The sequence below is a fragment of the Ahaetulla prasina genome, chromosome 3 (assembly GCF_028640845.1).
Source record: "Ahaetulla prasina isolate Xishuangbanna chromosome 3, ASM2864084v1, whole genome shotgun sequence".
Lineage (NCBI taxonomy): Eukaryota > Metazoa > Chordata > Lepidosauria > Squamata > Colubridae > Ahaetulla > Ahaetulla prasina.
In genome coordinates this window covers 73,590,486-73,607,158 of record NC_080541.1, presented here as the reverse complement: position 1 = coordinate 73,607,158, position 16,673 = coordinate 73,590,486, and the positions used below count along the sequence as shown (strand labels likewise).

The 16,673-nt window shown below is 39.3% G+C and overlaps 1 protein-coding gene across 1 annotated transcript in view; it reads right to left on the bottom strand.

The window, feature by feature from the left end:
• KIAA0319 (KIAA0319 ortholog) overlaps nucleotides 1-13,116 on the bottom strand; it is a 35,508-nt gene extending 22,392 nt beyond the window's left edge. Inside the window, exons 1-4 of the mRNA XM_058176594.1 lie at nucleotides 13,098-13,116; nucleotides 7,300-8,042; nucleotides 3,832-4,024; nucleotides 614-711 (exon numbers count right to left, since the gene is read on the bottom strand). Of these exons, the coding sequence (XP_058032577.1) occupies nucleotides 614-711; nucleotides 3,832-4,024; nucleotides 7,300-8,042; nucleotides 13,098-13,116 (1,053 nt within the window). The remainder of the gene's footprint in view (nucleotides 1-613; nucleotides 712-3,831; nucleotides 4,025-7,299; nucleotides 8,043-13,097) is intronic.
• Between the last annotated feature and the right edge of the window lie 3,557 nt (nucleotides 13,117-16,673).

Sequence of the window (16,673 nt, the reverse complement as noted above, 5' to 3'; positions counted from 1 at the left end):
ATTTTATTTTATTGTGTTGAAAAGAATCAGAATCAACACTTTTTCTCTTCTTTTTTTTAATACTACACTTCCCCTGTTTTTTAATCTTTGTTTTCATTGTATTTTATGCCATAATAAAACTTAATAAAACTTCCATTAAAAAAGCATACAACTAATTAAGAAAACTCTTGGTTTTTCCCAACTTAACAATTACTATATTTTAGTAGATCCGGGGCAATGAATGCTGAACTTAATGGCCTGATTCAGCAGGACTCTTCTTATGTTATTGTTTTGTACATTTAGAATCCGAAAAATATCAGGATGGATGCTCATCACCACACATTAATTTCTTCTCTAAAGTGAGAGAAATGATTTCCAGCTAGTTGTACATCTCATACATCATGGTTCCATATGATTGGAAGCCCAGGTTGGTTGTGTTGGCACTCCCAACCATCAATCAGGAATCCTATATGAGTAGCTATTTTATCAACTGAGATTCTTTTTCAAGTGGCAAATATGATTGTTTTTAGAGGGGGGGAACCCTTAAAAACCATTCGGGGTGGATTACACGTATCAGAAAATGTAAACACTTCCAGTATTTTATACAAGTTTGAGTGGGCAAGGGCCTACTCACTTGAGAAAGTTTTAGAGTTGGTGTGTGCTTATCCTTCATTTCACCATCGTAGCTGTCAGGGTAACTGATCAAGCTCCATTCGTAAATATAGTCTGATTCTAAACAAGAAAGGAAAATGTAGCACAAATAATTATGCCTGCTATTATGCAAGCTCCAGTCATAGGGTAGAGGAATTGTAACTCTCCCCTTGTCCTACAACTTATACCATGCAAGACATTCTTGCCAGACCTAGTTTAGTAATGAAACATCTGCAAGAAAACCACCAAACCAGAGAGCTCCAAGGATGCCACATGGTATCTCCTGACTGCTGTCTTGGAATTCTAGGAACTATAGACCCAGATCATATAAAGACACCACCTTGAGAATAAAATAATAATAAAAACTGCAAGCTAAGTAATTTTAGGGATATCCATTCCAGCAGTTGTATATCTCACGCAACTCTGGGTTGCACAAGCAGAACTTCTACACCAAGAGACATCGTCTGGATATACCATGTTTCCCCAAAAATAAGACCGTGTCTTATATTTTTTTTGAACCCCGAAATAAGCACTTGGCCTTATTTTCAGGGAGGTCTTATTATTCTGGGGCATGTTGAGCAAGACGGGGCTCCTCTTTCCATCTTACCTGATTTCCAGCTCTGTCTCCCTAACCATAACCAAAAGAAATGTTAGGGACCGGCTGCGCATGCATTTAAATATTTTCGGGGAGGGCTTATTTTTGGAGGGGGCTTATTTTAGTGCATGCACTCAAAAGCCTGATTGGGCTTATTAGCAGAGGATATCTTATTTTCAGGGAAACAGGGTAATCACAGAGACTCTGTTATTCACAGAGACTTTGCCCTTGTGGTTCGAGGGAAGAAGAAACTCTTGCCCACGTCCATTTCTATGGTACTCTTTCTATGATGCCATAAGATAGTGACCCCCAACATTTTGGACACCAAGGACCAGTACCATGGAGAAAAGTTTTTTCATGGACCAGAGGGGGCATGGTTTTGCATGCTGCCTGCATCCCGCAGATGAGGCTTTGCTTGTTTGCACAGCCCGGTTGCTAGCATGCCGCAGCCCGGTGCCGGTCCATGGACTGGGAGTTGGGGACCTCTGCCTTAAGATGTGCTCTCATTGCCACAATCATTTCCAAATATGACAGCAATGCAGATACATTTTATATTTATTATTTTTTAAGGGATGCTAACCCTAGGTGGGCATATATATTTTCACCAAGTTACACAACTGCATAAAATTTTTAATTAGATATGCTGTTTTATGGTCTCATTATTATTTTTTTCCATTCCCTAAAAGAATGTTTTTGTTTCTACTCTTTTAATGCAAAGGCTGGTCACAGACCCTAATAAAGATATTTGATTTGATTTGGTATTCTATGTAAGTGATACGATTTGATTTTGAGTCACCTAGATGTCTAGGTTATTCTGACATACTGTCATTTTCTTTCAAGACAGGAAGAATGGCTGGTCACTGCCATTCATGCTTTGAATTTAACTGTTAATGTTTCTCTTCTGTTTAAATCAGGCTTGCATAATGTCATCAAAAGTTATTAGCCACGAAACAATTCTACGAGCTCTATGTTAGGATTTAGGTAAAGTCCTGTACCATTTTATTTAATGGCCAGTATACTTCCCAACAACTTGTACACATAAGATAATGAAATTTTAAAACTCTTAAAGGAGATAATTTAAAGGAGGGGCTGAAGGCTCTGTTTTGGAGAGCAATTTTCTATGCCTGATGTCTGGTTTAGGCTGTTTATGGCTAGCAATCGCACTTAGACTTATATACCGCTTTACAGTGCTTTACAGCCCTCTCTAAGTGATTTACAGAGTCAGCAAATTGTCCCCAACAATTTGGGTCCTCATTTTACCCACCTCAGAAGGATGGAAGGCTGAGTCAACCTTGAGCCTGGTGAGATTTGAACTGCCAAATTGCAGGTAGCCGGCAGTCAGCAGAAGTAGTCTGCAGTACTGCACTCTAACTACTGCGTCACTGTGGCTCATGATGATAATTCCAATTTCTCTCAATTTCTGTAGACTTATTACCTTATGGGGCAGAACTGAGTAGGAACTCTGTGGAAAACTGTGGAGGTATCATTTCAGAATACAAGCAGGTAATAAATTTAACAGAATAACAGAATGAGAATGAACCTTGGAGGTCTTCTAGTACAATCCCCTGCTCAAGGGGATTGTATATCAGGGAGACTCTATATCATTCCAGTCAAGTGGCTGTCCAGTCTCTTCTTAAAAGCCTCCAATGACGAAGCACCCCACCTTCTGAAGGTAAGCTGTTCCACTAGCTAATTGTTCTCACTGTTAGGAAATTTCTCCTTAGTTCTAGGTTGCTTCTCTCCTTGAGTAGTTTCCAACCATTGCTTCTTGTCTCACCTTCTGGTGCTTTGGAAAACAGGTTGACCCCACTGTTCTTTGTGACAGCCATTCAAATATTGGAACCCCTACTATCACATCACTCCAAATCCTTCTTTTCACTAGACTAGACATATCCAATTCCTGCAACCCCGCTTCATATGTTTTAGCCTCCAGCCCTCTGAAAAAGTGTTTTTAAAATATTCCCATCCACCCCAGCAACAGCAGCAAGAAAACACACATCTCCTGGAAACAGAATAAAGCAAACCAATAAAAGCAGAATAGATTACATCCCTTCTTTATGGACTAATTTTAATTTTAAAAAAACAAAAATATGGGGAGACATTAAATAAATAAACAGTACAAATTCAGAGTCAGACAAACAAACAAACAAAAGAACACAGACTATCTCATTTGGCTGAATGTTTAAACCAAGATTTCTGTCTGCTTGCTTGAAGCCAATCCTTTTATCTTTTTTAATTATTTAGAAATAATTTCCATTAAAATATAACAAGAGCCAACAAGAAAAATGGAATGGCTATCCATAGTAAAACTAGATTTTGGCCTATTAAAGTCATCTCAGGTGTCTCAATAGCAAAAGCTTCTCAGAGAAAAGACTTACACAATGCTGGCTTCTCCATGGTAACCATCTGCTTCAACAGCAGCGATATCTGGAGAAAAACCTCTGGGAAAATCTTAGTTTTTGGCAACTCAAGCAAGATACATTTTTCTAACATCACTGTCTTAAATCAGGAAAGGCTTCAACCATAATTTGAAGACTATCTCAACAAATGAAGAGATCTGGATTATGAATATGATCAAAATCTCAGTCATAAGGAAACCATGTTACCTGTTTTGGGGATCGTTGTGGAAAATGTAACTTCACCTGTAGCACAACATGCAGTGCTATGAGCACTAGTGGGAAATGTTGTGGGTTTAGTTTGTATGAAATTATCTGGGTTTGACACTTCAGTTTGTGCTGGGATAGTGGAGAGAAATTCCAGAATTCCTGAAGACGGAGGATTATGGGGAGGTGTTACAACCTACAAGACAAATTGCAGGAATATATCATTATTGTAATTTTTTTTCACATTCTGTTATACAACGTTGAAAAATAAGAATGTATTGGAAGATCTAGATTCAAAATTTTAGTCTAGCTAGAATCAGCAACATTATCAGCAAAGTCTGGAAAAATACTATATGTTCCCAAATTCCCAAGAATTGCACAAATTATGCATTTGTCCAAGCAGTTTTCTAGGATGCTTCGAAACTTGGACTGAAACAGAGTGACATCCCTGGCAATGTGCAATATGCCTGCAAACTCTAAAGAAAAAAACTCCATCTGAGTAAGAAAAAACAAAGAAAAAAAGAGCCACAGGAAAATATATATGGGTCTTGTTTTGTCAATTATATGAATAATACAGAATATTAAAAATGCCTTTGATCTGATAACATGCTTACATATGAGATGGACATAGTACTACTATATCTTCTTCATATGAGCTGCTCTCAAAAAAAAACTACATGCAAATAGAATGTGTAAACAAAGCACCATTATATGAATTGTTCAACTATGATAAAGTACCCTTAGTGTGGTTAACTCAAACCTAAAAAGTTAACAGTTACATCACAACAATTAAACCAGTGGTAGTCAACCTGGTCCCTACCGCCCACTAGTGGGCGTTCCAGCTTTCATGGCGGGTGGTAAGGGTTTTGTCCGATACTGAAGCGCTTTCCTTTTTTTTAATTTAATTGACTTTTTAAAAAATTCTCATAGCATTATTTAAAAACATTTTCATTAGGTTTTCATAAAATTCCTCGTGACAATTTAAATTTCTGAAAATATACTATTTGTAGCACCTGCGCATAAGTTTAGTTCATGTTACATAAGTGAAACTAAATGGCGCTATAGTGTGACTGCAAACAAAAAAGCCTCGTCCCAGAATAGCTCGCGCATCTCCCCCCACACCACCCAGCTGTAACAGACAAGCAGAGCTGGTAGCCGGCATCCCCCCCAAACCCAATCCACAATGTGCGATAGGCATGCGCAGATGACGATACACGGCACATTACTGTGGAACCGGTGGGCAGTTAGAAAATTTTACTACTAACAGAGATACAAAAGTGGGTGGTAGGTATAAAAAGGTTGACTACCCCTGAATTAAACCATCAAAGACTGCAAAAACCGATTGCCTTATTACATTAGGCTAAAACCCCATTACTGAAAAAGGCTTAGATTTACATACAATAAGCAATTTTATCCCAGTGTAGTGTTAATGACATCCTTCCAAAAAAGAAAACACCACAGAATTACTTTTTTTTACTTGGTTAAGTTTGTTAAGAACACCCTTTTAAAATTTTCTTTCATCTGCTATATTCCACAAAAGAGAAGATATGGCAGCTATTAAAGCCGCATTTACTGCAGATCTTAGCAGAACATATTTATTTTCTAATGCTATTTTTTTTGTCCTTATTATAATTATGCAATTCAACTTAAATAATATTGCAAGTTTCTTTTTCACGCTACTGGAGCTTCCAAAGACTTTTCGCTCCCAAATCTGGGAGCAAATCCATGCACGGAATTGGCATATAATATCAGAGAATTAAAACCTGAGTGGAAACACTCTCATTTCTTCTGTAATATCACTGCATCATCATCATCATATGCCTGGACTCAAGAGATTTCTGGTTGTTCCTATTTATGGCACATCTGGATGGCTCCGACTGGACTCTTTCCATCAGAAAAAATAGCCACAATGAAGCATCAAATATCTTTAAACTTTAGTTGACTGCTGTGGCCAAGCTAGAATTCACTTGTTTATTCCTCTGAAATGAACTTAGATTTGGAAGCAAAAATTAAATTTTATCTTCTCTGAATCCTCTTATATATAAGAACTGCTAATCTATTTTCAAAGAATTATGCTTTGCTTATCAAGAGTTATGCTTCACTTATAAATACAGAGGTTCTTTAAGTCATTTGTATTAGTCAAAATAATAATCCCCATATTTTAAATGGTCCCAAGAGAATGTGATAAAATAAATGAATTAAGGTTTGCATATTTCCTTTGAAGAGGCAATACTTTCTAACCCATTTCCATTGTTTTTAATTTGGATAACACTCTTATATACACAGATTTATCCCTTCTCTTTTCATTCTTGTTTTAGTAATTAGCAAAAACTGAAGATCCAAGCAGCAGTTCCAGTGATTTATCAATAGCAATAACATTTAAGTACTGCTTCACAGTGCTTTGCAGCCCTCTCTAAGCGGTTTACAGAGTCAGCATATTGCCCCCAATAATCTGGGTCCTCATTTTACCGACCTCAGAAAGATGGAAAGCTGAGTCAACCTTGAGCTGGTCAGGATCAAACTGCTGGCAGTCAGCAGAATTAGCCTGCAATACTGCATTCTAACCACTGTGCCACCATAGCTCTCTAACAAAATTTCTTTTTGTTTTAATGCAGCCTCTTAACAGAGCAATCAAATTACATTGGCTTCATTTAGCTTAATGTATCTACGTGGCAGGGAGCTTCAGTATACAGCCAGGAAGCGACTGGATCTTTTTCCTATCACATGTGCACACTTACTGCTTCACTCATAAAAGGATGTTTAAAGAAATCTGCTTTGCCTTTTTTTTTTTTTGCCTGCTCAGAATTTTGTCAAGAATGAAAGAATGAATTTGCTGCTATTTAAAATTATCCATTTGGGTGGGGAATTTGTGGTCCTCTGGCTGCCGACTAGCATCAAATAATATTGCAAAGAACTTGCAATACTCACTCAGCCCTGGTCATTGGGACACATGCGACATCCCAAAAGATAAAGTGTGAAGACAGACAAAAGGAAATACTTCTTCTCATGCCATGCTGTATGAAAGTATGGAATTTTATGGAACAAGAAGTTTATGGAATTTTCTGCCACAAGATATAGTTAATGTGACAATTGAATTAATAAAGGTTATGTCTGCCAAGGGCTATTTGTCACGATGTATGACAGCCTTCCAAACTGGCTAGGGGATCCAGCATTAATTATTTTGTAGTATATTTTATATACCAACTACTATCGTTCTCTTGGCCTAAGTTAGAGAGAGATGGCAGGGAAGACTGTTACAGTTCCAAGTTCAGTCTTTTGTGTGCTTGTTCACCTTATAACAGCATCTTGTTGGTCACTGTCAAAATTACTGATTTAGATACCTTTGTGATGCAAACCAATGGGAATATGTACATATTCACACTAATTGTGAATACCTTCCATCAAAGTATATAAGACTTAAGATGCACCAATGACAATGGCAAATAATTGTGTATGTGTGTAAACACATACCTCCTCTTCCCAGCTTCTGTTTACTTCATTTTTAATTGGATGAACATCAAAATCATTTGCAGATTTATCCAGCAAGCCGAAAACATCTGTCAACTTTTCAGGCTGTTCAGTGGTAGGAATACTTTCAGATGTATTTACATTTGAATGGCTTTCCAAATGAACCTCTTCATTTTGAGGCACCTCTTCCTGTTTATCTCCATTACTGAGCCCTGAAGAATTGAAGCCATTTTCAGTGGTCACCACGGATCCCCAATCTGCATAGTTAATGGCCTCCTTCTCCTCAGGCTTGAGGCCAAGTTGAAAAGGATTCTGATCCATCTCACCATATTCATTGGCATAGTCCTCAAGACCGTGCTCTTTGCTGAGGAAGGAGAGTTCCTTTAGGCTACCAATTTCCTCAGAGGGGTCACTTGCCAATGCCATGGAGCGGATCACATTGGATGGCACCTGCCCATATCCTAGCAAGGTGGCTGGTCTCTGGGGAGCTCTGACCACGAAGGTCAGATAAGACTTCACCTTCTCCATTTTCTTGGGCTCACAATTTCCTTTAGGTTGGCAACTGACCACGTAGCAATGCCGCTCAAACATCCAGGCCAAGTCGCAATCCGAAAGATCACAACAGGCTGCGAGGCAATCTGACATGGATGCAGCTCGTGGGACCCGCATAATTTTAGTTTTTTCTAAATTGGGAAGTATTGCGTCTGTGTACTTGATGCCTTCTGTGCACTGCTGGCAGGAACACCCTGAAAAATAGATTTTGGTATAAGTAAAGCCTAAATTTTTTTGTGGGGGGCATTTATCATTTCTGATTTACATTTTATATACTGTGTTTCTCCAAAAATAAGACCAGGTCTTATATTAATTTTTACTCCAAAAGACACATTAGGTCTTATTTTCCAGTTGGGTCTTATTTTGGGGGAAACATGGAACTATAATGTAACTCAGTGAATGTCCCTTTAACTTCTTCATGGCTCTTTTTACAATTATTGCTATTTGAAATATTTACATGATTAACTATTTGAAGCTGACAAGGTCTATCACAGCCTCCGATAGCATCTTTTTCAATGGTTCTGTCATTATTTCCTTCCCTTTCTCTTTTACCTTTGGAAATACAAGAATTAGGAAATGTAGAGAGAGACCAAAACCAATTCAAGAGAGCTATAAAATAAAACTAGCAGAACATTCAGCTCTGGCTTAGCAAATTACACTTATCTCTAATTAAAACCCAAAGAACAGAAATTCAACTCCCTCTAGGATTATTTTTTTTAATCAAATTTCATATATTTTTAAGTTGCCGCAGAAATCTAGAGTAGGACCTTTAGCTAAACTGAATAACAAAGCCACTTGCTGAGTCATCAAAAAAAGATTCTCTTGTTTGTTGAGCAGCAGCAATTTTCTCCATGCGAAACCTGCCTGCTACTTCTGAGAAAGGAGTGTTCTATTCAGGGCTGCTTCTGTGACAAATACCTACTCAAGGACCTGCAGTATCTCTGTTCTTATTATTTTGAACATCCACTGTTATTTACAGATGTCTAGGCTACATGGAAGCAGAAAGTGGGAAGTCAGAATGGAAAGATGGAAAGGTTTGATACAGCACTACCTCTGCTAACAGCTTTGCCAGCTTCTATGCACAGTGGGTAATTTTAGCTAAGTACATCCTTACTTTTCTCATACGATTTCAGAAGGAATTAACCTTCGTTACCTTAACAACAGGAATAGTAGGAGTGAAGGCTTACCTATTAAAACCACCAAGAGTAAACAGAAGATTCTCAGACCTGACAGAAGAAACATCCTTTCATAAGGTGGAAGTACCAAATCCTGGTCAGATTGCAGAATGGAAATTCTACAATCTTATCTTACACAGCCTGATTTCAAGAGGGGGAATCTGCAGTGCTAGCAAAAAAATAAAAAAGGAGTTAAAAGAAAGCCATGGACATTAGTTGAAAAGTTAAACAAGAAGAAGACAGAAGTATATTTATTACCCTCTGGTTACAGAAGTAGGGACAATTGTAGTTGCAGAAAGTAAAAAAAAATGAGGAAAGGACAATAATTTGAGCCTGTCTTTCTATAAAACCATAGAAGAGTTCTATAGGTGACAACAACCTTTCACAAGTAATAATATACTATAAATACTAATTTAAAAAGTATGAATATCTCTTGACTGTAACTCTTTCACAAGTATCTGCACTGAATATAATATGTTGCGGTTTATCCATCATCTGCTCAAAATAATTTTAATCAGGTAAATTATCCAAAAGGGCATTCTCCAAAGACCATGATACCTACATTAAATGAGTTTTTAGTGCTTCTAACTTCCTCCTTTCCCCCCCCCCCAACTTCCTCTTTTTAAGATGGCGCCGACGAAGGCTGCCTCGGTGAAATGCTCTCTAATTCTATTCTATTCTTTTAACAGTTGCAAAAGAAACTTCCTCTGATGCCCAAGCAGAAAAGCAATGATTTTTTTCAAAAAAAGGCAACTTTTAAAACTTTGCAGCTAGCCTTTAGCCCTTCTCTCCCTTGTCCCTTCCCTTTCAGCAGCTTATTCTAGATGACTTGCTTCTCCTGAAATCCACGCAGTGATAGCAGGTGAGACATTTGAGTGAGAGTCCCAATTGGTTCTGTGCATCATATTTTTGGAGACACAGATCTAAATACAAAACTAGGTTACCTGCCCATGATTAACCATTTTTCTATAAATTAGGACTGGCAAACTGGGATCACAACAATCATTATATTAAAGCTTCCTCAATCACCATTTTTCCATTTTTAAATGTTTTGAATGTAATTTAGAGCTTAATATCTTTAATTTTTGCTCTGGGATTTACCATGCAGTAATATTTTTATAGCAGCTTACAGTAAAAGCTACAAACTGGCTCAGATAAAATCAATGCTACTCCTGTCCCAAATGTTATCAAACCGATAGAGAATATTTGTAGCTCAGGGTTGAACTGTAGGGTCCTTGATGCTTTCTATGTTTGGTTGTTTTCTTGCTGATGTTCCATTACCAGACCAGGTAACATCATCAGTGCTAGAAGGGAGTGGGCTTTATTTTCATATTATATACTTGGCTTGCTCTGTCAGTATTGGTAAGATGTTCTTTGTGATTCCTTGATTAGGCTGTTGTTTGCTGTTAGCTTTCTTGTTTGAGTTGGTAGTTCCTTGATTGGGGTATTGTTTATCTCTTGGTTGTTGGTCTATTGTTATTTAAATAGTTATTAAACTATGACATTTTTATTCACCTGCTATATGAATAAAAAGCAGACTAAATGTTTTACCCAAGGAGCAGAGCACATTAATGAAAGAGAAACAGTTCTCCTTCTTTGCTAACCCATTCAACTTCTGTACTTGGAAAGACTAATTTTCTTAATAAGCAATGCCTTATCTTAAAAGAACAGTCAAGATTGGCAACAGCATTTGAAACAGGTTAAAAAAATTAAATCTCCCGCAATATCCCTACTTCTAGTCTAAAATAGAATTTAACCAATTAAAAGATTAATTCTGGAAAAAATGTGTACAATGAGAAACAAACATTAGAGCTGTAAAAACTATTTGTTATAAAAGATGAAATTTTTGGATAGATGATAGATAGATTAGATAGATAGATAGATAGATAGATAGATAGATAGATAGATAGATAGATAGATAGATAGATAGATAGATAGATAGATGGGCAGGCAGGCAGGCAGGCAGAGACAGAGACAGAGACAGAAACAGAGAGACAGAGTTAGGAAGACAGTGTCAGTCAGGTGTAATGATTAAGGAATTAGGATAGAAAGTGGGAGAGTGGGAGCTCTAGTCCTGCCTTAGGCACAAAGCCAGCTGAGTGACCTTGGGCCAGTCACTTTCTTTCAGCCTGAGTAAAGAAGGAATGCAAACCACTTCCAAAAAACCCTGCAAAGAAAGGAACTAATCTAGGCAGTAGGAAGGAGTCAACACTGATATGAGAGGGGGGGGGAAGGGTAAGTCCTTAGGAAGGGTAAGTTCTGCACTGCTTCTTATTTATACTAATTCTGTCAACAAAATAACTGCTGTAAGAACTAGGTCTGAGATAATCATCACCCAGACAAAGCTCCAGATGGTTAGCTCTAAAACAAAGGCAAAACATGAGTGTATAATATATGCCTCTGGTTAAAAGCTGAAGGAAATAAGACCGCAAGTGGGAAGTATGGCTTTAGCAGACCAAGGGACAGAATACAATTAATATAATTACTTTGAAAAAAGATTAGCAATCCTAGCAGAGAACAATTATCATTGCATGATGGTGCAGATAAAAAAAAAATCATCTGAAAAGTCTCATTGGGTCACCGGCACTCAGGGGATTATAGAGACTTTACCTGTGAGAAATTTCTGAGACAACTGCAACACAAGGTTACCGCTATTTAAAAGGGGTTTTTAATGACTATATTCTTTTGGGGATCCCTTGAAGTAACCTCAGAGGACACTGTGGGCAAATTGGCACTGGAAATAGAGAGTTGTTCTTCCTTTGTCTAGAGCAGGGGTCTGCAAACTTGGCTCTTTTAAGACTTGTGGACTTCAACTCCCAGACTTCCTCAGCCAGCAAAGCTCTGGGAGTTGAAGTCCACAAGTCTTAAAAGAGCCAAGTTTGCAGACCCCTGCTCTAGGACACCATACAGTATGGATACCATACTGTTTAAAATTTATAGTGTACAGAACTCTTTACTGGGCAACTGTAGTGCTGTAGTGATATATTCGTCAGTTCTCTGTTGACAAAGACAACTAACAAGGATTTTTAGACTTAACACTTTTTGTATGAAGCAGCTTAGTCCTCATATTTCCCAAGCAAAGTATACAACCCAAACTACTGTCATGTACTGTCATGATTAAACATAAATGCACAGTATATACCAAAGGTAATTTAGCAGACTTAAAAATAGTAGAAACATCTGATCCGTAACTCTAAACAATAAAAATGGAACTCTTGCCAAGTGAACTTTTTATTATTGCAGGAATGGAAAACCTGCTGGATGGCCTTCCCAGTAGAGAAACTCCAGCTTACCCTGGCACCTCTCCATAACAGGGTTACAGTCCTGATTAGGTTTTAATACTGTACATTCTTTGCCTAGAGATATAGCATTAGTTTGGATGAAACATGCTTTGAGGTAAGGAAGAGAACTGAAATCAAAAATATTCTATCTAGAATATGCAGACTGCAACTATCTCTTCTTAAGCAAGTTATACTGGTGTAATGTACTTTTTTCCCTCCTCGTTGCACAACAGTTATATAAACTGCGGTACTAAATGTTTTCAAGAAACGGTTATACAAAAATGGACTGAGGTCTCTCTCGGCAGCCTTTGTCACATATCAGAAGCACTTTGAAATGGAAATACATGTTACTCACGTGAATTTTACTACTCTAATCTCAAAACCTGGGTGCAAAAAGAGGAAAAACATTGCTAAACACTATGCGAAAATGAGTGTGCGCTATTCTATTCCAGTTCCCAAGGAGTAAACTCCATTTAACTCAAAGCTATTTACTTTCCCCCCCCCATCCCACAGAAGATTGCACCCTTAGATCTTGACAATCAGTTTAAGAGTTGCCAGTTTTTGACACACTATGCAACTGTCCAAAATATATATGTATGCTACGTTTGGGTGTATTTCAATCTAACACTCCTTGTGTTAATTTTAAAAGTAGAACACCAGTCCCGAATACTTATTGCATCCATGCATCCCATAAACATTGTGAACTATTCAATATATGCAATGATAAATCAGCTCCTACAAGCAAGCCATCCTATCCTTTGCCTTCAGCTTTTATTGGCCAGCCTGCTGTTACCAAGAGCCACGTCTATCATTTCGCCAAATCAATTAAACGTCCCCCATCCTTCTAATCAACCTAATTATATATTTGTTTTTCTTCAACTTCAGTCAGGTGGGAGGGTGCGGGTGGGGGGGGGCCTTCTGACAGCCGCCTGGGCGGGTCTGTATGATTTTTTTTCCCCCGCCTTGTCGCCCCTACGAAAGAAATGAGATCTGCCATGTTTTTAAGGAATATCGATCTGGGAGAAAAAAGGGGGGGAAGCCTTAAGGCAGCATCGCCAGCTCCTGAGATGAGGTGAATCGAGCCTTTTTGGCCCGATGGAAGGGAGGCGTTACCTGGAATCGGCGAGACTTGTCGCATTTCCTCCCGGCAAACCAGATACCGGTGTCTATTGGGGAAACTGGGGATAAAGCAGTTTCGGATCTTCCCCCCAGAAGCGCCCCGCGTCAAGACCCTGCAGCAGAAGCGGCCGGGGCAAACCCAGACGCCGCTGCCTTCTCCGGGTTCACGCCTGCTGCGCTCATCAAAGCCGGGCACCCCGGTAGCGTCCCGGAGACAGGCAGGCAGGCAGTGGGCAGTTCTGCTCCGTCTTACCTGGCGATGGAAATCCGCGGGACGAAGCCGCTTCCATCCGCTTCTCTGCCCCAGGACTTGGGTGGCCGTTCAGTGCGCGGTCCGGAGTGGGGGGGGGAGTGGGTGTGGACACTCGGGGACCAAGTAGCGAAGGATGCTCTGGGCCGGGAGATCCTGAGGTTTGCCGGGAAGATGGGAGGGAGGAGGCTCTGGGCGTGCGCGGGGGACCGGGGTGGGGGGGGAGACGGCGCCCTTCTCGCTTCGCTTTTCGACCCATGTCCGCCAGTCCCGCCGACCACCACCAATCCCAACCCCGCCACCGAAGGCCCACGTTTGCCCTCCCCTCGGTTCTCTTCTGGGATTGCGGATGGATCCCCACCACCACCACCCGCGGAAGCTAAGGAGAATCGGGAGGGGGGACGTCTGTAGACCAGACGTGGGAGACCGAAAGGACCAACCTAGGCAACAGTCGGGTGGTTTTTATACCGGAGACTTTGGCGATTTGATACTTGCACGGAAAAGAACAGCAACGCTCTGTGGTCACCGTTGATGCTGCTTTATTTAATACAGGGGGGGAAACAGAAAAAAAGCAGTTCCATGTCAGAAATTTATAGAAAGATGGATGGATGGATTTAGATTAGATATGGATATGATACATAGATTAGATACATAGATTATAGGTATATAGATATACACACCTGCGGAAATACACACACACATACACATGTAGACAAATTTGTCTAATATAGACAAATTTTGTGTTTGTCCAATCACACTTGGCCAAGAAATCCTCTCCTCTCCTCTCCCCTCCTCTTCCCTTCCATTCTATTCATATATAATGACAGTTTTACACAGCAGGGTCAATACAAGATAGCCATAACTTATAATTATCCATCCATAGGGAACATCTGTGAGCAACACATTCGTAAATTGCAAGTGACATCAGTTTTCAATCAATTTACTAATTGAAGCCATAAGTTTTACCAGTGTTGAAGGAAATCAGAAAGGCCAAGGGAATATAGCATTTTTGTCAAATGGATGTAAGAAAGTTTATAACTATTTTTACACCTGTTATGTAAGGGGAGAAGAACATATTAAGTTTTTGATGCATGTTTCAGCATTGAACTGGGGTGGACTTTTTATGTTTAATGTTTAGATGTATTTGATATTTTTTTCCTTTTTTCGTACACATGATTTTTTTCTTTTTGTTCTTAGCTTTGGATGTTTGTTAGGATTTTTTTTCCTTTCTTTTTCTTTCTTTTATATTTTAACTTTGGTGATAATAAATAAATAAGTTTTTTTTAAAAAAGAAAGGCCAAGGAAACTATATTGTCCGTATTGCCCAGCTATCAATTCCCACAGATTAAGTATAGTTCAAAACAATATGGACATCCAAAAATATTAACTATACTGGTTTGGCTATGCTGGCATTCGTCACTCTCTAACAGACCATTGTTTCTCAGCCTCAGCAACTTTAAGTTGTGTGGACTTCAACTCCCAGAGTTCCTCAGCCAGCAGTGGAATAATAGAATAAAAGAACTGCCACACTCTTTGTTATGTATCCTGATCAATTTTTTCACAATGTAAAGGAAAGGCTGCTGAGAAATCACTCTGCAGGAGAAGACTCTTTCACAACAGAAACCATGTACCTACCAACTTTATATTTAAGCAACCTCATTGTTTCCAATTGTTTACTATATTTACTATTTACTTATTTAGCATATGGCATACCATGGACTAGCAATATATATTAACATTTCATCTAGATTAGTAAAATACAATAAAATATAAATGTTTAAAAAATCTATGTTCAAATATCAATCTCAAGGCCATCTAACCACTGAAGTATCATTTATATTTTTAAAAAATCAGACATTGGACTGGTGTATGCCCACAACTCAGAGTTTGACATAGGACCTCACAGAGGGAAGGATAGTAGGCCTCATTTATACAGAATCCTGACAGACGCCATATGAGGTGCAAATCTTATTCAGGGTTGCCCATTACTGACGTGGGAGTTCAAAGTCTGACACCCACCTTTTTTTATGGGCTCATTTATATGTCTCCCTATGTCTGGACGTTCAGTGACTCATTTGGCTTTCCATTAGCCATAGAAGTAAAATGTTTGGGCAGATGTTGTGCAAGTGCTAGTGGGGACTTCCTGGATTTCAGTCTTCTGACAGATAAATACATGCTCCGGTAGGAATCAGTCATTCATAATTTTTCTGTACATCCTCACTAGTGCATCTTGCCTTTGTAAAGCTGGTGGTGCTATATCACTCAGAATAGGAAGCCAGGAATTTGGAGTGGTTTTAATATAGAGTAGTTTACTTATATTACTATATTATTACATTATTACTATATTATTATAATAATTGACAGCATGGTATCAGCAGTAGCATCCTTCATGTTTTTGAGTTCTATAATCTCCCAGGACTTGAAATGGACACTTCACATTAGATCCATCATTAAAAAGGCACAACAAAGAATGTTCTTCCTATGTCAACTCCAGGAAATTCAGACCGCCCCAGGAGCTGTTGATAGTTTTACAGAGGAATTATTTAGTCTGTCGTTTGTATTTCTATAACTGTCTGGTTTCAGGTACAGATTCCAACGGATGGTTACAACTGCAATCAGCCTGCCTTCCACCGAAGACTTGTATATTGCGTGGGTCAGGAGGAGGGCTGAGAAGGTATCTGCAGACCTTTCCTGGACATAAATTGTTTCAGCTCCTTCCCTCAGGTTGGTGTTACAGGCTTGAATGCCAAGACTGTTGTGTCTTGCCCGCTCTCACCGCAGCCGGGGTCTTCTTATCTGCTTCCGAACGCTGAGGAATGTCCTAGTATGCCTCCCGGCCCCAGCCCTGGCTCCATGCCCAGACAGGCTGAGGAGGGGGCACCTCCCGGCCCCAGCCCTGGCTCCATGCCCAGGCAAACGGAGCAACTAGACCCCTCCCCCTCCCCCACAGCATGTAAGCCTGAGGGAGGTCAATTACCAACAGCTGCCAACTGGAGTGAC